Genomic DNA, 21361 nt, shown 5'->3' with positions numbered 1-21361 from the left:
ACGTGAAGTGAATTGGATGTTAAGGACTGCCATCCAAGCCGGACAAATAGAAAATGACAGTGATAGGGGTTTGTTTTTTTGCCTGGAGGAAAATAGAACAAATATCTGAGACAGTGATGGCAGCAATTCCTGTGCCATCAGAGCAATGAGGAATGAATGCCTGCAGAGCACGACTCACTTGTAAGAATGAAAGGCACCCGCATAAGCAGCTGAACGTGAGTAGTGGAATGAAGGGTAAATGATTGTTCTGTCATTGCCATTCATGCAGTCCCTTGCAATTTGCTTCCCTTAATAACCACAGTTTTGGTTCAGCATATAATTTCATATATTGAATTTTTCACTGGAAGGACCAGTTGTGATGAGAAACAGAGGTCTCTTGATTAGCCACTGGAAATATATGCCACGATGCAAGCAAATGCAGTGTGGCCTCCACCATGCCCTATGATGAAAAATTGTAACTGAATCCAAACAACCCTCCCCCCACAATTCAGACATGTAAGATTGTTATTGTCCTGCCTAATATCCTAGTTTCATATTTTAAATCATGCAAAATAGCCTTGCACTGTGTTACTATAAAAAGCCAACACAGATTTTCATCCCTCCCATCCCTTCAGGATCATCCATGCACATACACTGTATATGCAGTCTAGACTGATGGTTTATTTGATATGTACTTCAATTTAGCATTTAGAATCCTCAAAATTGCTTTCATAAAAGTACAGTTCAGTGATAAAACATTAGTATTCAAAAAAAGCATCCTACAACAAATTTCATAATGAGATATGATGGGTGCAGAAGGAGGAGCATGGACAAACAGATTGAAAAAGAGAATTTTAAAATACAGAAATGCAACCAAAAATGGACTACTGTAGTGGGGCAGGAATTAGTCCAGCTGATTAATAAAAACAGATAGATATATGGTGGTGTCAAAGGCTGACCTCCCTAGTTGACCTGACATAAAACTAAAGAATATGTTGTCGAAATTCTTCATTGTGTTGTTTTATCTTTTATATGCATACCCTAACGTTATACACTGCAGAATTCATACGACCTTGAGTCTTCACTGATATTCTACAGTCATGATCAGCCCATCTTAATTCCCTATATGAGCAGTTCCTTTGCTTTTCCAATAAAACATGTTGGTTTTCCATAAGCAGTGGTCCATTCAGAGGAAACCCCTACTGGAGGACAGAGGGTGATGTGATTTTTGGCAAGTACACAATCCCTCTGCACCCCCTACAAAGCAGGAATAGTGGACCATCTGGAATAGTGTCAGAGAGAATGCTGGGGTTGCAGTGGGAGGAAGAACTGACTGAAATTGCTTTTCCATCTCATCCCCTTGCTTAGTCAGGAGGCACCACTGGATCTCAGTCTACTAAGGGGCAATCTAGATCCAAGCATCTGCTTTGTAATTTTTTAATTTTTGAAGAGCATCACTGAACCTGGACCTGAAACTGCCCTTCTCACAAATAACTTTTTGAAAGGAAAGCCCCTGCTTGCTTTGATTTAGTTTCCTTCCCTTACCTCACAGTTAAGCTATACCCTTTGGAAAATGACAGTTAGTAAATTCTGCAGGACCCAAAGAAAGTTAATTGAAAAAAGTTAATCAGTTGTAACCAAAGGTTCACCAAAGTCTTATGGAGGAGTTTTGGTGAAAAAAAACCTCACTGGCTTTTGTCTTTTAAGCCTCAAAGTAAATAAGAACATAAGAACCATGCCAGATCAGACCTAAGGTCTCTCTTGGCCACTAGGCTGTCTCTCCAGTGGCCCAGTGCCCAACAGAGGCCTGTGGGAAGACCAGAAGCAGAGTCTTCTGCACCCTCCTGCACTCCACCTGTTACTCCAAGACTTGTTCTGTGGTCCTGGAGACAGCCTCATTTCCCAGGAGACGTTTTAATTTTAAAGCCGTTCTGCTTAGATAAACTAAGGTGCGGAGAACCCAAGTCAATGAGGAATCCCTGTGTTTTGCATGCAGCTCACGTGCTGTGTTGTACGCACATGGAGACAGATTTGGAAGCCTGTCCAGTGTTGGCAGTGTGGGCAGGTGTGCTAGAGCAACATATGTAAATTTAAAACCAGAGATTCCAAGCCCCCTCCTCTTCTCATAGAGCTGAACACATTGAACGTCTTTCCATTGGCAAGGTTTAAAAGTATTTGGTTAGCTTTATTTGTTTTTAATTCAGCTTTGTAGGTAAGCTGCTTCCCCAAATGGACAGTTAAGTTTCACATTTTCTAGTGCAAAATGACAAGAGATATTATATAATGGTACTTATTACACAGTCCACAGGGGAATGACTGCTTGCCTCAGTTGTGGCATTAGGCAACTGTATTTTCATATGACTGGCCAGGGACACTTAAAGATTTTTATCTGGAGGGGATGAACAACCTAAGCTGCCTTCCAGAAATGCCGTTATATACATATGGTCCTTCAGTATTTTCTTCTTTTTTATACTTGCCTCTAGGCAAATGGGCATAATACTGTCTGTGCATCTGTACTACGTGTACTTCTCAAATGCCAAAATGTTGACAAGTCAACACTGTTTAAATCCCAACATTCTAGATATCTCTATTTGCAGACTTAATAATGCATGGGGAGTTTTATTACTTCAGTAGGTGGAAAGTGAAATGTTTCTCATAAGGATAAACCTGCTGCTAATAATTAAAATCTGAGTCCCAGATCATATACTTAAAAATTCATCACATGAAGCAGACTCATTGTAGTATTCACATGGGGATGAACCAGGGCTTCCCTGCTGACACCTGATCCTCCAAAAGCCCCTTATATTTCATTTCTCTCTTTCAAGAAGGTTGTCTTATGTGTTTATGACCCAGAAGTAAAACTAGGTCCTTTTAGGAAAAGAAGCATCAGGAAACTGAAAAAGGCCCAGATCCAAAGAACTGCTATGGATTTAAACTTGTGTTTCTCAAGCAGCAGATCCACGTGGCAAGTGAGACTGTCAAAAGCAATTTGATGCATGGTGATTTGGCTGGTCCACATGATTGGACAGCCCACCATGCTTTGAATAAGCTATGGCTGGCTGTGGTGTGTGCCAGTGCACACAGGCAGAGATTTTGCATATTCCACACCCTGTTTGTGTTGTACAAACCTGGGAGACAGGGCTTGTGCCCACCATAGATGAAATATGCCACAGTTGAATGTTTTGGTCCTGTAAACTGGGTCACAGAGTCTAATATTCAAGCAGTTCTTTAGATTCCACTCAGAGGCTTCCGTACTGTCGATCTTACGCTCTTTAAGATGGAGACAGTTAAGGTTAGCATGGATGGGGTTGGCATCACTTACAGGCCGCTTTTGCAACCAGAATCCTGACTTACCATTCAGAGCAGGTAAGCTAGTGTCCCCTGTCTGATTAGTCCAACTTAGATCTGCTTGCCAACTGGAGTGGACAAACCAACCTCCCCAACAGCCTCCAGATATATTTGACTTACAGTGACCATCATGCCATTGGCTGGGATGACAGATGTTGTAATCTGATGTAACTAGGAGGTGCCAGATTGTGGAAGACTGGGCTACACCAACCAGAAACATACCATGGCAGAAAATGTTAATGTTACATCCAGTGCGGTGTAGTGCTTAGGAGGGCAGGACTGGGCCTTAAGCGATCTGGGTTCTAGGTCCCACTTAGGCATGGAGCTCATTGGGTGACAAACAAAATAAACAAACTGAGGGTCCTGCCTTCTCACTGCCTCAATCTCTGGCTTGTTAGAGGAGCAGTAAACCAAGAGTCCAGGTTCAAATGTAATCCTGACTCCTACTCTGGTATGTATGTGGTTAGTTTAGCTGTTGCCACTTGCGGAAGGAACAAATTGGCATGAACATGCCCCGTTGTCAATAGTAAGCTATTATTCTGAAGCATTTTGTGCAACTCTGATGATAGTATCTGAGTATCCCGTCTTAGGATATTTTCTGCAACTGCTTTTGCAGAAAGGGAAGCCTAAACAACTGAGTAGTACTTGCTCACAAAGAGATACATAAACCCTCTTGTTGTTCAGACTTCAAAGACCAACTGTCAATTGTAAGGAATTAGTCAGGACCCTTGTCATATGTGCTGCATTCTCAGCTGAGACATCTAAGCCGCTGTAATTTCATTTGTGGGTTTATATTGCATTTAACCAGCAGTCTGAGCAAAGACAGAAAGTGATTGTTTTATCTGCTAAACTGCCTTGCTCCATATCTTTTCTTTATTATTGGTGTTGTGTTCAGTGTGCATGTAATGTTGTCTCTTCTTATATTGCTTTAGCTCCTCTATTTGAAACGGAGTGCAGTTATGTGGAGGCTACACTTGAAGAGTTTCTGGCCTGGAGTGGGAGATGGCCTTCTCGCTCTTCTGGACCTTTCAGCAGTTACGACTTGTGTAAATACTGGACTTATGCTGACTATAAGTATATTGCTCAACTATTTGAAGACAAGCCAGAAAATTTCCAGGTACATTATTAACTTTATACTGTCCTTTATTGATCCTCTCAAAAGATGATGGGGAACATGTTTAGTAGCCAGCCTCTGCTACAGTGCAAAATGGGTGCCGCGTTGTTTTTATTTGTATTTTATTTGTCATTTTTCTTTTTTAAATTACATTCCTGTAATGTCCAGTAAGGAAGCTCCTTGGGTAGTTCACAACAATTAACACTATAAAATATAGCATCATAAAATTTAGTATAAAATAAAAATAAAAACCAGAATAAAACCTAGTGCAAAGACTTAATATATAGCAGCTGATTTTAAAACAGTTGAAACTGAAAACTAAAATGCCTGAGAAAATAAGGTCTTCACTTGATGTTCCTGTTACAACAGAAAAAGGCCCTCTTCTTAGTAGCGACCCATTTTTGTTCCTTTGTCAGGGACTCCTAGAGAAGGCCAGTGAGGATGATCTTAGGGTCTGGGTTGATATGTATGGGAAGAATATATCTTGTTTTTCGTCCAAGCAGCTTGGAAGGATACTATCTGGCTCTTGCTTTCCAGCTCTTTTTTATCCCTGTAGAATCATAGAGTTGAAGGGGATTGTGTAGACCAGGGGTCCTCAAACTTTTCCACCAGGGGGCCAGTTGAAAGGTGCCAGTGCTGGGCACAGGCCAGAAATGTGGTGCCAGCACGGGGGCAGGGGCGGGGGTGGTGCGTGTGGGTGCGCACGCTGAGGCAGGACATGCGGTGAGGCAAGGGGAGGCGAAGCGTGGGTGGGCACGCACAGCAAGGGGAGGCGAGGTGGGCGCACGAGGCAGCGGCTTGCTGACTTGGAGATCGTTTTCTCCAAGTGAGCAAGCCCCTGCCTTGCCGCACGCGGGGTGAGATGGGCACACATATGGTGGGTCCAAATGGGCGTGGCGGGCTGGTTCCAGCCCCCGGGCCATAGTTTGAGGACTCATGGTGTAGACATCTAATCCATCCTTCCACAACCTGATATACTCTAATTGTGTTGGACTGAAACTCCCATAATTCCACCCATAAAGGTGGCCTTAAAAATTTAGGTAGATAATTTCTGGAAATTATGGGATTTGTAGTCCAACACATCCGAAAGGCATCAGGTTGAGGAATTCTGTCTAATTCAGCCAGCTTTTGATTTAGGAAATTTAGAGCTAAAACACCCCCACAGCTGGCTTTTCTCTGCTTGAAGACCTCCATTGCCATACAGCTAACCCTTCCTCTAGGTAAGTGGTTCTACAGTCTAACCACTTTTACTGTCAAGTGTTCTACCAAAATCTACCATTCTTTAACTTAAGTCTATTAGATTTAATGCTGCCTGGATGGAGAAGCAAGGGACAAGCATTTGCCTTTTATTTGACAGCCCCATGTTACATCTGAAGATATGATACTCCTCTCCCTCTCCCGTATGCTAACCATGCCCAGTCCCTTCAACGTTCCCTCATGAAACTTGCTTTCTATACCACTGATCTTCCCCCTGCCCTCTGTTGAAACCATTCCCTGTTTATAGATGGATTAGGCTGAGGGAAATAAAATCATTCTGCCAAGATCACCCTGTGAATTTCATGGCTGGGTCTCCTTGGCCCTCATCCAACGCTGACCAGAGGCAGCGAGCACCGAGCACGCCATGCCATGCTGCTGTGAACTGGGAAGGCGTTGCTTCAGCCCCAGGCAGACCAGTGCCTTGCTCAGAGGATCCCTCAGAGTGAGGTGTCAGCTCACCGTTTTGGAAAGCAGCTCCAAGCACATCCTTGCTGTGGCCATCCACTTATGCCTTATTCAGAAAGAGGTAGCGGGTGGGTGGCAGCAGGTGCTTGGTGGGGCTGTAGAGGCTGCGTCTCCGCTACAGCATTTCAAGTGGGGCTCCCTGGGGCAGCTGCCCACCCTGCGCTTCTCTTGAAAGCAGTGCTGTTATCAGGACCCATCCTCTCAGTGGTAGGATACGTGGGATCTACCACCCTTCCACAATCACTGTCTGAGGAGAAAATTTACCCCACCTCATGGGAGGGACAGCCCTGATGTTGACACGTATTACAGAGCTGCTGTACAGATTGCTGAGGTAATGTGGTTAAGTATTTTGACTGCTCAGAAAAAACTATCTAAATACTTAGCATCATTGATAGCTTTTAAATAACTAAGTTTACAAGATTTATTCATATATTTGATTTGTACCCCACCTTTCTGTAAAGAAAATGGCACTGAAGGACTGGGGTGCCAATGGCTGTTTGCCTGGATGTGTTTCAGTCATCTGTACCCTGTATGAAAAATAAGGGTAAGCCAATGCTGAGAAAAACATAAACAAATACACACAGAGCCACATAAATAATTCACAGCCACCTGATGAGGCTTATCCACTCAAGCTGTCCTGTGCCTATCTTTTGGCACAAACAAATCCTAGCAAGCTAGCACAAAGCACCAGCAAACTGCGAGAACTATTATTGGTAGCAAATCAGATTTCACAGATGAGCTTCTTAGTGTTCAGAGCAAAAGCTTAATAGTTGAAATGCTCCAGAAATTATATAGCTGATGGCAATCAGCTATAGACTCATTATTTAATTCAAAGTATAGTCCAAGGCTAATAACTATAACTGTATCAGAGATCAATACAGCTTGCTTTCCCTGCTGCTATCTCTGTGGTTCAGAATGCAGAACAGGGGCCTTCAATGATCTCAGGCAAAAACTATTCCAGACAATCAACAACAAGGGACTCAAGATTGAGTCTGACCTTGAATTCTTCATTGGTAGTTCCATATTGCATGCTTAGAGGAATATTCCCACTGGGATCAAGGCATGCTTGAACTACCATCATTGGAGAACCACTTTACAGAGGGATGAGTAGACCTAAGGCCTATGCGAACAGGGCAACCACACGACAAGGAGTGCGCGAGATTGTTGTGTCTCTCCTTTGCCACCTCTGTTCTCCTCTACTCATGGAGGGCGATGGTTTGTAGAAGAGAAACTCCTCTAAGCATGGTGGCTCTCCACAAGTGCCAGACTGAAGAAAATCAGCTTTCCAGTTCACAAGCAGAAGAGGCTCTCAAACTCAGATAGTAACCCTGCATGAGTAAAGGATCTTAGTGTTGCTCTACCAACCAGGAAACTTCCATCCATTAAGAAGAATTCTTTTCGTATACATTCTCTTGCTTATCTGCTCTTTTCATTTAGATTTTATTTAGATATTTTTCTAAGGTGACTTGAAGGGTACAAGAAGGCCAGCTACCCTTTTTTATTTATAGTGATTAATAGGGCCATTTAAAAGTTGTTTGAAATTTCAATTACACTGTTTATCATTTACAGTTGTGTGACTTAAGGTAATGATTCCATTATTTTAATGTATGTGCAGTATCTCTTTTCTTCCAGGATTTTTTGTTCAATTTATATTATATTACAGAATTTTGAGACATAAATCAGCGGCAAGATATATGCATGACGTTTAAATAGAAATGAGACCTCTTAAAGTGACATATGGGTATATTAGATACATTGTAAGCAGCAAGCAAAATAAATGTAATTCAGAAGTAATGTGCCATCTGTTATGGTTGGGATACTTATAAACTGCATTTCATTCAGCTGTGGATCTTTTTTATTGTAAAAAAGCAGGTCATTGTGCCCGGATTTCAGAACTTACCTATTCCTTCTCAGTTCACTGGGTAAAAACTATGTTGCCCATAATCATGTCAGCTATTTACTGAGGCAGCAGCATTTTCAGAAAAAGACTTTTAAAATCTAATATTGATCATGTTCATTCTCTTTCTTCTTAAGTTGTGACAGAATATAGAAACTACTTAGGTGTGAGATTAAAGTAGAGATGGTTATTACCCTTAACTTTATCACCAAAATAGTTATATTGGATTTTAAATTTTATGGCTGTGGAAAGCTGGAAGAACAACTTTTCTTTTGTGATTTCTTGAAGCTCCTGACAAATGTTTGTATTAGGCTTTTGTATTTCTTTCCGTAAATCAAGTAATCTCCTAGCATTACTTCATTCACTTGGAAGCTTATCATTCACCTTGATGATTCTTCAGTATTGAAGCTCAGAAAAAAGGTGCTACCTTATAGAGTTAGGATACATTAACATTTTTCTACTTTGCAATAGTTCAGCCCCAAACCTAGACTAAACAAGCTAGGGAAAAAATTCAAGTCTGTAGTTGAGCCAGAATAAGCCTTATTCATATTTTTTTGAAGTTAGACTGCTTTCCAGACTGACCCAGAGGCCGGAAGTGTTTCCTATTGTACATCCTCACCTGTTCATGGCAGGTCAGGCTGCCTAATAAAGTTGGTGCTGTTGTAGCAAGAGGGCTTCCTGGAGAAAAAGCAACTATACCCAACCATTTTGTAAATACATATAGCATACAACATCTGAGCAAAAATGAAAAAGGTTGAATATATCTTATTTCTTATACCTTCAGTGCATTTTTACTGGAGCACAATGCTCCAGTAACTCTTTAAAGTACAATGTATGTTTAGTGCATAGTTCTCAGGTGTATTACTGGTAGAAATCCTGAGGGTTGTATATGTGATATGTAGAAGGAGAAGGAAGCATACTGCATCCTTTCCTCCGGACAGCCGACATAAACCTATGGAGCGAACTGCATGCAGATTCTTTTCTCCAAAGAGTTATTGGGAGACATGCAGTTTGACCCATAAAGATATGCCATTGATGTCCACTTGAGGGAAAGTCAACCAAAGTGGCCAAGAGGCTAGAACAACTCTCTTAAAGTTGCAACTTTGGGACTGTTGGCTTATAAAAAGATGAGTACAGGGAGGATATGATAGAAATGTACAGAATTACACATGGTGTGGAGAAAGTGAATGGGGAGACATTTTTCTTTCTCTCCCATAATACTAAAACTTGAGGTCATCCCCAGCAGCTGAATGCAGGGTGGTTCAGAACAGGGAAGAGGAAGTATTTCACATGCTCTGTAGGTAAAATATAGAATTCACTTGCATAGTATGTAGTGATGATCACCAGCTTGGATGGCTCTTATAGGGGATTAGATTATAACAACATGAAGGATAAGTCTGTTAATGGCAACTAGTTCTGATGGCTGTGTGCCACCTCTAACATTAGAGGCAGTATGCCTGTGTTCACCCGTTGCAAGGGAATGTGGGCAGGATGGGACTGTTGCCCCTTGCCCTACTCATGGGTTTCACAGAAGCATCTGGTTATCCATAGAAAGCAGCATTAGATCTGATCCAGCCCTGCTCTTCTTACACTCTAGAGCAACCGCTAATTGCAATAGACATCACTAGGATAGACTCACCAATGCTCTGCTCTGATTTGGCACAAGGCAGCTTCATCTGTGCATTGGAAGGCTATAGCAGGACTTGCCATTTTTTAATTCTGTTCTGTAAAGGTATCACTCACCACTATTTATTTATTTAATTTATTTATTTAAAACATTTTTATGCTGCCCCCATCGCAACAAAGCCTCGGGGCGGCTCACAACAGAAACAAAATATACAAATATAACAATTATACAAGAAAAATATTAAAACCCGGTGCATCTCGGCTTAAAAGATTTAAAATCCTATCAACACCAATAAATTAACACTTAAAATAAGTTTTAAGTAAAAAGGTCTTGGCCTGGTGCCAAAAAACAAATAACGACGGCGCCAGGCAGGCCTCTCTGGGGAGCGCATTCCATAGGTGGGGCACCACTGCAGAGAAGGCCCTCCTCCGGGTACTCACCCTCCTAATATCATTCACGGAGGGTTCCCGGAGAAGGGCATCTGTTGCTGATCTCAAGGAGAAGGAGGGCATATATGAGTATCATTAGCCTGAGTATTATGTTGAACACCTTGGTAATTGATCCTCTGTCTTTGGGACAAAGTGCAGCTATTGTTTTAGGTGATGTGACCTTGAATCGAATGTTAGATTATCTGTACCAGCCAGAACAGCACAAAGAGAAGTAGACAGTGTCCAGATATGCTAAAATTTATGGATATGTAAATAAAGTACATAAACATAAGTACATATATCCTATATACATCTGGAGTACAGCAACAGCCTACACATCAAGCAGTCCCATTTCAAACAGGTACTGAGTTGGTTCAGATATATTAGAATTATAGTCTCCTTCCATTTAAATTGAAGTTACAAATTAAGTATTATACATTTGATACCTTCATTTAGGAAGAATCTGGACACATGGTATGGCTCCTTCTGTCTTTCTTGGAAACTTAATATATACCCTAACCTTTGGTTCTTCTACCAAATGTAAATGTTCCTGATGAACTCAATAACTACCTCAGTATTTATATGAATTTTATCCCCACCACCACATACACACACACACATCCCAAATCTGAACTAACTGAAAAGCACTGACACCATCAACATAAAGAGAGGAGGGTCAAACATCAAAGTGTTTTCTCTGGCTATTTGGCTCTTTTTTGGGACTTGGGATCTAGGTGCCTAATACAGCAAATGGTCCCCGATAGAGCTCTCTAGTTGTTCCACCTGGCTGGCCTGCAAGGCTTTAGATGTGTATTCCAAAGAACTCCTTTCTGGAACACGAGCCTAACTGAACATCACATTCATCATTTGAGGCTCTTGCCCAGGTTCCCTTGCCCCCTGCCACCAGCATGCACACATGTGCAGTTAGTTGACTGGTTGACCAGAAAGATGGGCTAGTCACCCACAGCTCTCCCTCATAGAATCCCCTCTCCTTGGAAGCTGGCTTGGTACCAGTTCTGTTGTCTTTTCAGTGTCAGACAAAGACATTTCCGGATGTCTAGGCTTTCCAGCATAGAATAAGAACTGGCTGATCAGGCTTTCTCCTCTCTGCTGAATGTTTATGCTGAGAGATTTCCCCCCACCCCCGGTGCCGCTGGCTTTGCTGCCTGCTGTGATTTTATACTGACAATGCTCAAATTCTGTTCTTGCATACCATCATAATAATTCACTGAAAATGGCTTAAAGATATTTTAAATAAAATAATGTTTTATATATAACAACAACAGGCAGTGACACTAACTTACTGAACTACTATTACACTCTGGATTCAATACTAAACAACTCTATGTATTTGGTCAGAAAAAAGAATGCACTTTACAAGGGGGCAGGTAAAAATAAAATGCTAATTGTGGATTACCATCCTTAATTGGAAATCATGTTTGGTTTTGCCCTGTGTGGTGAGGACATAAGGATTTTACCGTACCCATGATCTCTAGACTTGTGATTAGAAATGGTTAAAATCAGAATGGTTAGAACTATCCTTTCTGAGCTAAAAGTATAGGGCTTCTTATAGATTGGTAACTAGGTGCCTTGCCTTGCCTTGCCTTGCCTTGCCTTGCCTTGCCTTCAGGAGATAAGAACACAAATTGAAAATTTTCTCACTAGGAGTTATAAATGGAGAGTTTACCAAAGTTTACTCTTAATCATATATGATCTAGAGCATGGGTCCTCAAACTACAGCCCGCAGACCGGATCTGGCCCGCCATGCTCATTTATCTAGCCCACCATAGAGGTTTTGGACTCGCCATGCGGCAAGGCAGCAGCTTGCTCATGCAGAGATCATTTTGGACTTTCTCAGAGAAAACGATCTCCACACACACCTGCACACAGCCCGGCCCAGCCTTCGCCCCCCACCCGCACCACCTTGGCAGCCCGTGCCCATTGCCGGCACCTTTCAGCTGGCCCCCTCTTGAAAAAGTTTGAGGACCCCTGATCTAGAGGAAGAGCAGGTGACCAGGTAACCTCCAGCTGCTTTGTCCCCAACTTCCATAATATTTGGCCATTGTAGCTAGTAGTGATGGACGTTGCAGTACAAACTAATAGAAAACAAACAATTTGTTTGGTCATTTGATTTGTACCTTGCCTTTTTAGCAAAAATTGTGGCTATAGGGATATGTAAAGTGGATTAAAATAATAAACTACACTGAAATGTCATAAAATATACCAAAATAAAAACAGCACCAAACTCAACTGATCACAGCTGAATGGTGATATAACCAGGTTTCTGGATGGTATTCCATTATTCATGGTAACAGCCTAAGCCATGGGTCCTCGAACTGCAGCCCAGGGGCAGGATCCGGCTCACCATGCCCATTTATCTGGCCTGCCATGCCCATTTGGACCCACCATGCGCGCTCGCCGCTGCTGCCCACCTCGCCTTGCATGCAGCGATGAAGCGGGTTGCTCACTTGGGGAAAACAATCTCCAAGCAAGCAAGCTGCTGCCTCATGTGCCCACCTCGCCTCCCCTTGCCATGCGTGCCCGCTTCGCCTCCCCTTGTCTCGCCGCATACCCCGCCTCAGCACACGCACGCACCCACACGCGCCGCCCCCGCCCCCATCCCCGTGATGGCACCACCTTTCTGGCCCGTGCCCAGCACTGGCAGCTTTCAACTGGCCCCCTGGTGGGAAAGTTTGCGGACCCCTGGCCTAAACCAATTGTAAAGAGATACAAAAGGATGTTCGTAGGTAATTCATCAGCAGAAAGGCACATGGAATTCAGTATAAAGAAATGGAACATGTTGGACATTGGGACACATAATCCTCACATCAGATGTCTGCTGATGGAGTGTGAATAGACAGTAATTTCTCAGGGAGATCTGGAAGTCACAGTAAAAAGCTCAGTGTGTCAGGACAGAATGCAGTAATATCGAGAAAGGGAGAGCTCTGTGTTAGAGATTACTAGAAAGGCACTGAAACAAAGAAAGGCACTGAAGCAAAGACTACCCTCAGCATTATAGAAATCGATTGTGCGTACACATCTAGGCTGTTGTATACAATGTGGATTGCTTTTCCCCTTAACAAGAATGTTTCAGAGCTTGAGAAGGTACTTTAAAAAGAGCCACTGGGGGAGGAATGTTATACCCCATGGACAGCATCTGAAGGCCTCCAGGTACTTAGGTTTCCTGGATCTGAGGCTAGAGACTGCACTCCAGTACCAGGAGGAAGAATCTGTAATCCAAATCCACCTCCCTCCCTCAGAACTGGTGTGGAAAGGGCCACTCCAGCTGCTTCTCTAAGGTCAGGAATACAACCTCGGGGAAGGGCAAAAGGGAGCATTTTGGTGGGCAGCAGGGAGAGGAGACAGGAGAGATTGGATACGAGCAACTCTAAGGTAGCTCTAGCTTCCTTTTCTTCCCCTGTAAACTGTCCTTGCTACATGGGTGGAAAAGTCCATCTAGCAAAAATTTTGGGCGGGAGGAGAGGGAGGCAAAGGCTGCCTCTGCCACTCCTCCTGCCCCGCACAGTGTGAGCTCAGCCTCCAAGTCTGGCAGCTTATGGGTATCTTAATAGATTAGACTTGTTGTAACAGGTTAGTCCATTGCAGATTTAGACAGAAATGTTTCTACCATGCTGTGAGTTGTAGGACTTTTCTGTCTAAGCTTACAAGAGTTGTATACTAAGCTGGTGAGTGGACGTCTTTTCTATGGAGAAAGATAAGAAATTTTAAGTGTTTAATGAAAAGGAAAAAATGTGATTAGCGAGTAACTCAAATGTTAAATATTATGATAAATACTGAAATATCATGATAAATTTTCATTGGGGGCAGAAATTTGAGGCCTCGCCTTTTACAGTACTTCAAAAAGCAAACAAAACTCTTTCCGCCCTCTTTTTCTACTGCTCTCCTCTGACCTGGACATTAATTTGGCATTGATTTTATAAGGTATGCTTCATTTTAAAAAACACAGGAAAACTTCTAATGTTCTTGGCAAAAATATATGTTTGCACAGTGGACTTTAGACACCTATCCAGTGCCAGCAGAGGTTTTTCATTAAAAGGACCTTGCCTTTCAAAATAACTGGCTGACTTTCTCTTTAATAAAATTAGCTTGCAGCCAAGTTGTTACCTGTCCTATTATACTTTGAATCCAAATTCATTGTTTATTATTTTCCCTGATAATATTGAAGGTTATTTCACTGTAGTCACAGGTTAATCTTGTTCAATTTAGGAAAGTATATGTAATTGTTTTACGGATACAGTTTTGTGATTTGTTTTCATTGGCTTGGATCCTGATTAGGAGCCATTCTTCACACAGGCAGGAGCAATAACCACTGCCCAGTAGATTTAATTGGTGAAAGGCGGGGAAGGCAATGTTGTCAGTTGTGGCCCCTACTTCAACCTTCTTGAACAGACTTTCAGGGGGCAGGGGCCTCCAAGGAGAAGGAAAAAATAAAGTTTTCTCTCCACTTCCTCTGGTGGGGGTGGGACTCCCAGGGCACACACCAGTCAGTGGACATAACTTTAGGCTCCTAGTCATTTCTTTCTTATACAGTATTTTATGTCACTGCATGCCATTATTTTTCCAAGAAGGAAATCAAGGACAAGGTGGTAAAGGTGTTTGATTTTCCTGAAAATAGCAAAAAACTAGAAATGGATGCCATTAACAATGATATCACAAGAAGAAGAATCAAGAGTTGAAACACTCAACAAAAATGGGGTGTTGATTAGATTATTAATTTCCTTTCTTTTTAAAAAAATTTAGTTCTAGGAGATCTGGATGTAAGATTGTATTAGTTTCTGCCAACAGTTAGCATTATAGGGATAGTGTAAGGAAGCATTATACTTCTTAGATTAGCCAAATATAGTGTGGAAGATGACTACTGGCACTTATTTGTCATGTTATGGTAAAATTTTCATTGCATCATAGCAGGATGGTAACAGCGTTTATACACTTGGAGAACATTCTTTCATTGCAAGAGTTAACCATTGTGTTCTGCCAAATTCTGCTGAAGACATTTTTACAACAGATCAAGGACAAACAAACTAGTCGGCCCTGATTCCTTAAACACCTTGGTTACTAAGTGGTTACAAGCACGTTGAGGAAATTTGTCATTTGGTAATTGGCCCTGAGATGAGGCTCAAAGAGTGATGAACAGGTGGAAGAGGTGAATTGTAAATAACTAGAATGAAAGCTATTTCCTATAAGAAGGCCATGGGAAATTACCTTCATTAGCTCCACAGAAATTAAATCTGAACTTCTAATTTACATCAGTTGATCTTTCTGATGATTCATGCACCAAAGGACAGTGTAAAGAGGGAAAGAATTGGAGGTATTCAGCCCAAACAGGATGAGAAGAAAATGAGAGAATCAGAAAGGTAGAGAATGGCCTATTAACAGGATGGATACTCAAAAGAGGTTTGCATCTAAAGCCTATCTTTGCAACAGGATATCAGATGGTCTGACTTTGGATTTTCTGGAAGAAATGGAAGGGAGAGTACTCTGTGGATTGGATCTGCTGGAGCAAACACTCCTTGCCATTTAGACTCCTATGGCTGCAACTTAGTGTTGCAAGTGCAAGGAAGGTAAGAGAAAGACTTTCAGTTGCAGTTTCTGTGGCTAACCTTGACCAGTTTGTGATGCTTTAAAAAAACCCTGTTCAGTTGATACTTTTATATTAACAGATTTTCTAGTGATCCAAAGCACCTAGCCTTATTAAGAATTAAACATGTGAGAATTTGTTTCCCACTAGTTACTGTTTGCCCAAGTGTATTTGGCTAAACTTGTTGTCTGCACATTATTTATTTTCACACTAATTTGGATATGCCAGTTCCCCTGCAGAGTAGCTTGTCATTCATTTCTATGCTACTCAACCTCTCTAGGCAGTTTACTAAAAATTGGAACCTAAAGTACAACATAACAAATCAAATAAAATCTCCAGTGTGCGTTAGATGCATGGGATTGGGCTAATGCATTTTACATTTGTGGGCTGCTCAAGTCAGCTTTGGTATAAGTACAGCATCCTTAGGAGTGCCACATACCTTCTGATCACATGGATGGCATATCATGTGATCCAGATTCTCTTTAAATAGGAAATAACCCACACTCAAGGTACCAACAGGCTCATCTATGCATTTACAATGTGAGAAGATTGGGAAAAACACAGCAAGCCTACCTTTTCCACTGTGATGATCCTCGCTGTTCTTAGTAGTTTATATTTCTCTTCCCTTTGACCTTTGCCTCTCCTCACTCTAGTGCTCAAAATTCAATTCCTCGTTGTGGTAAGAGAAACTGCATTCTCACATATACTGACAGCATATAAGGCTGATAAACACCAGGCAGTTTCCACACAGTCACCAAGTGCATGGAAGTCCCAGACATGTTAGCGTATTTTGGTACAAAATTGCTCCATATATTTGCTTATGTTGTTGTCCTTTACTGTTCATTCTTCATTATTCTTTTTTGAGATGAGGTACCTGGAATACAGTAGGATGCATTCTCCTTTTTAATGATCTCTGACACAGAGTTTGCCTTTTTTTTCCTCTTGTGTTACACACTTTAGCTGTAGTTTTCATTGAGGTATTCAATTTACATCAAGGTTTATGATGATGATAAATGTCATTTCTGTACTGCTATCTGGGTGGTTGGTTTACAAACAATTAAGCTCTTAATATAAATTATAAAACATAACATAAAACCATTAACATTCAAAAACAATTTGTCCCAAATAACAAATTCCAGGGCTGGTTAAAATCTTATCATATGCTGTTAAATGACTGGGACTACATGAAAGTGTCAACCTGCCACTGAAAGGATGACAATGGCAACACCAGGCAGACCTTTCTGGGTTCGCAGCTTAGGAGTGTTCCTCGACCCTGAGCTGTCTTTAGAAGTTCAGGTGTCGGCGGTGGCGAGGAGCGCTTTCCTTCAGCTTTGGCTGATCCATCAGCTGTGTACCTTCCTGGAGAACGACTGCCTGGCGACAGTGACACACGCGTTGGTAACTTCCCGATTAGATTTCTGCAATGCGCTCTACGTGGGGCTACCCTTGAAGACGGTCTGGATACTTCAATTGGTGCAGAACAGAGCTGCCAGGCTGCTGACGGGGACTGGGCATTGTTCTCATATAATCCCAGTTCTCCGTCAGTTTCACTGGCTCCTGATTGAAGTCCGGGCCCAATTCATGGTGTCGGTTATGACCTATAAAGCCCTCAACGGCTTGGGTCCTGGGTATCTAAAGGAACGCTTGCGTCCATATATGCCCTTCCGCCCCTTGAGATCAGCAACGGATGCCCTTCTCTGGGAACCCTCTGTGAATGATATTAGGAGGGTGAGTACCCGGAGGAGGGCCTTCTCTGCGGTGGCGCCCCACCTATGGAATGCGCTCCCCAGAGAGGTCCGCCTGGCGCCATCATTATTTGTTTTTCGGCACCAGGCTAAGACCTTTTTCTTTAAAACTTATTTTAAGTGTTAATTTATTGGCTATTTGTAGCATTTTAAAATTTTTAAGCCGAGATGCACCGGGTTTTAATATTTTTATTGTATAACTTTGTAAGCCGCCCCAAGGATTTGTTGCAATGGGGGCGGCATAAAAATGTTTTAAATAAATAAATAAAATGGGGGGGGGGGACCACCATCAAAAAGGCCTTGTTGCCAACCTCTAAACCTCCCTTGAAGGAGAAAGCTGGAGAAGGGACTCGGATGACCATAGTGTGTAGGTGGGTTCATAAAGGAACAGGCACTCTACAAAGTAATTCTTTTCTATTTAGTCATTCTTGACCAATTTAACCTCCACTAATGACTTTGTGAAGTTGAGATATAATATGCATCATTTTTATGTATAGTGACCCTCATTTGGCTTTTTGCTGCCCATTCACTCAAATTAGAGAAAACCTTTGAGCTTCGGCTTTAACACTTTGCTTTGGCTTTCACCATCCTGTATAAATGTGAAGTCTTCTGCAAACTTGACTGCCTTTTGAATAAAATATCTGTTTCATCCCTCTACTTGATCAGTCTCTGTCCTTAGAGAGAAAAGTGAAAGTAACTCTTGTCTCTTTGACTCTCTTGGAACCCTCAGAACTGCAACTTAGATACGGCAAAATGCAACACTAGAGAAGTAGATGATATGGATGCTGATAAGTCTTGGGTTGGGAGAAATGACTAGTGTGAAGGAAGAAGGAAAGGGGGGCAGCCTGGCTGTGGAAGCTGGTCGGCACAGATAGCTGGCCCGGGAAGGCTGAGAGCTGTTGGATTTGTTTCTGCCTAAACATGTAGAAGATTGTGTCTTTAATCTGTTTTACAAAGTTTGATTTTCTTTTTCTTGTAGTGTCAATGTACATGTGAGAACTTCACTCCTTTGTTGATTATGTGACTATTCTTAAATTCCATAGATTTGCTGCATGGGCTATTATTTTAATTACTTTTGCTTCTACAATTTCCATCATTTAGACTGTTCTCTTTATAAAACCCTTTTTTATGTGCTCATTTGTTCTGCCTTGAGAATTAGAACAGTTCAGCATTATGCACAAACACACACACTTTTGATAATAGGATTGCAGCCCAGTGTCCCAAGATCTCTGCAATCAACTTGAATATTACACTATGAATACAGAGAGACTTACTTCTAACTAAACACGCATACCAAAATATTTTATACCAGGTCAGACAAGTTGTTTTTCTAGACCAGTATTGTCAACTTTTGTTGGCAGCAGTTTTCTGTTAAGCTTGCACAAAGAGAAGAAACATTCATTTGATAATCAGCACAGAAGCTCTGATTTTCATACCACGCTAAACTCCAAAGCCTTAGGCTAGGGGCTAGGCCTCTTAGGACAGAATCTGATGTGTATTTAGACTCGCAGAATCCCTAGCCAGCCTAAGCAATGTTGGGAGTTGTACCCTTACTTAGACAATAGACAGGGTATGGCAAGTCTGATGATGTGTGCGTGCTTGCTTGGACTGAAACACCACGGCTATGTCCTGAAGCATAAAGGACAGAAAGGAGAACAAATGACCCTCCTCAAATGGCAAAAAAATTGCAAAGGAAGAGGAGGAGGAATAGTGAAGATATCTACAATGAAATAACTACTAGATGTTGTTTCTGTGTTGAATATATTAAATCATGTATCCAAATTAGTGCAAATATACCAATCATACAGTAATAACTGGACATTCTCCACAGTTACACAACAAGCTCCACACTGCTCTATTAATTTGTTCAGAATAATGAACATGAGCAGAATCATTAGATACATAGATACATACTGTTAGATACATAGTTGGTTCTTCACAAGTAAATCAGTAGAGAAGTATTAAACTTATTGAATATCAGCTTTTTCCTCAATATGTTGGACTATAATTCCTATCATTCTTAGCCATCACAGGGATGATGAGAGTTGTCTGACACATCTGGAGGGTACCAGGTTAGGAAGGCTATTATATAGGTTGTCACTCTTCCCACTTGCATGCAGACAAATCTACACATATACCATAAATACACTTTTATTTTGAACTCAAGCACTTTAAAATCTTGCTTAACCATTTACTGTGTTGTGCCACTTAGTAATGGCCTGTGCTCCAGGTCTTTGCCATCTTTAAATAGGAAGCTTGTTTGCTTTACTGAAAGCCTCATTACTTGTGATGCTTAAACATAAAAAGGCAGACTATACACTTTCATCATATCTTCTTCCAGGAAAAGGTGGCATCTGTACCCACCTGAAGACTCCAGTTTTCTTTATCCCACCAGAATTCCCTATGAAGAATCCAGTGTGTTCAGCAGAGTCAATGTGGTCAATCCTGATCTAAAAAACTGTCCACTATTCAAGAAAGCACAGGCCCATGTGATTACGCTGGATCCTGGCCAGGTAATTTGTGACCTGCTAATTTACTCTAGCCTGAAACTTTAATTCAATATGGCCCAAGGATAGAAATGAGAGGGTGGAAGCCATGGGTTCTATTTTGTCTGCAACTCTTTCATTTGCCTTTCAACTGAAAACTGTATACTGTGGGAAGACCCTGTAGAAAATGTTCTGAGGCTTCATGGGCGTTCACACACGCAAGCATTCCTGGATCCTGAACTCAACAGCATTCTGGAGACTGTAGTAGAGTCCATCTCTTTTGAAACCAGTGACTTGCCCAATGTGTATTTAACGAGTAAGTCTGCAGAGCCAGCAAAGAACTCTTTACTACACTTTCATCATGATGGATAACATCCATAATGGAAGTACTTGCCCAGCAACTACATCATTTGTATTTACAATATGCATTAGTGTTTCAATGGAAGCTCTCAAAATACTTTTAACAAGGTCATGTGAAAGTTGATTAATCATATTTTACTGGAGAGGAGGCTGCAATAAGTGTGAAGGATTTGTGAAGGATCACTCAATTTGCCAGTCTGTTGGAACTCAAAGGTCTTAGCTCCTCTAGCTTGTGCCATCCAAACTGATTCAAAAGTGAGTTCTCATGAGAAGTAGTAATGGCTTTGTTCTGAGTATAAATCTATAAAATGCACTGGTTTTCTCAGATTCATTATGCAACCTGTACATACTTACCTAGGAGTGAGTCCCTTTGAACTCAGTGGGATTTAATTCTGAATAGACCGCTTTAGATTTTTTTTGTTATGGTGCTCTCATAGCTGTTAACATTGTATTGCATTATGTATCAACATTCTGCACTGCATGGTAAATGATTTACCAATGCCCAAAATTTGATGAATTGGCATTACACTTTTTCCTATAGCAGAGTGCTTTTTAGTCTTCTTTTTTCCACCCTTTTTAAAGGAAGGTTTATATTTGTTTTCATTTTTTAATGACAGTGGGACAGTGCCATGTATTTAGCTTGAGAATTCGATGTAGCAGTCTGTTTCAGTGATTAGGAATGGTAATGAAGCAGTAGTATCACTATTTTTAATTAAGCTTAAACTAATTAGAAGACAAATCTTGCTAAGAATAGAAGGCTACTTGTAGCAGTGCTCTGAAGTACTACTGAATAAAAGAGATGCTGTTATAGATTTTTATCTCTTATGCTGACTGGATAACATGGTACAACTGCTGATTGGTCTGATCTGGAGTTACACAGTTAAAACAACTGTGCCACTTGTCCTGCAAGCACTACAGCTCACTGAGGGTTAAGCAACCTACAATGAGCTGGTTGTGTCATGTGAAGTGGACCCCTGTCAACTCAACCCTATCGTCGGTTATTCGAAAGTTAAACAGGCCTGGTTTAACCCACATTTGCATAATTCTGAATAACCA

At 41.5% G+C, this 21361-nt stretch overlaps 1 protein-coding gene across 4 annotated transcripts in view; it reads left to right on the top strand.

The window, feature by feature from the left end:
* Positions 1–21361, top strand: part of HSPBAP1 (HSPB1 associated protein 1) — a 56640-nt gene that overhangs the window by 19550 nt on the left and 15729 nt on the right. For all 4 annotated transcript variants that reach the window (XM_044438367.1, XM_044438370.1, XM_044438368.1 and 1 more), the window contains exons 3-5: positions 4260–4444; positions 15561–15697; positions 19801–19972. In XM_044438367.1, coding sequence (XP_044294302.1) covers positions 4260–4444; positions 15561–15697; positions 19801–19972 — 494 coding nt within the window. The remainder of the gene's footprint in view (positions 1–4259; positions 4445–15560; positions 15698–19800; positions 19973–21361) is intronic.

Source organism: Varanus komodoensis, unplaced genomic scaffold (assembly GCF_004798865.1).
Source record: "Varanus komodoensis strain SLA01 unplaced genomic scaffold, ASM479886v1 scaffold32, whole genome shotgun sequence".
Classification (NCBI taxonomy): domain Eukaryota; kingdom Metazoa; phylum Chordata; class Lepidosauria; order Squamata; family Varanidae; genus Varanus; species Varanus komodoensis.
The sequence above is the reverse complement of the archived record's forward strand: the minus strand, read 5'-3'. Positions and strand labels throughout refer to the sequence as shown.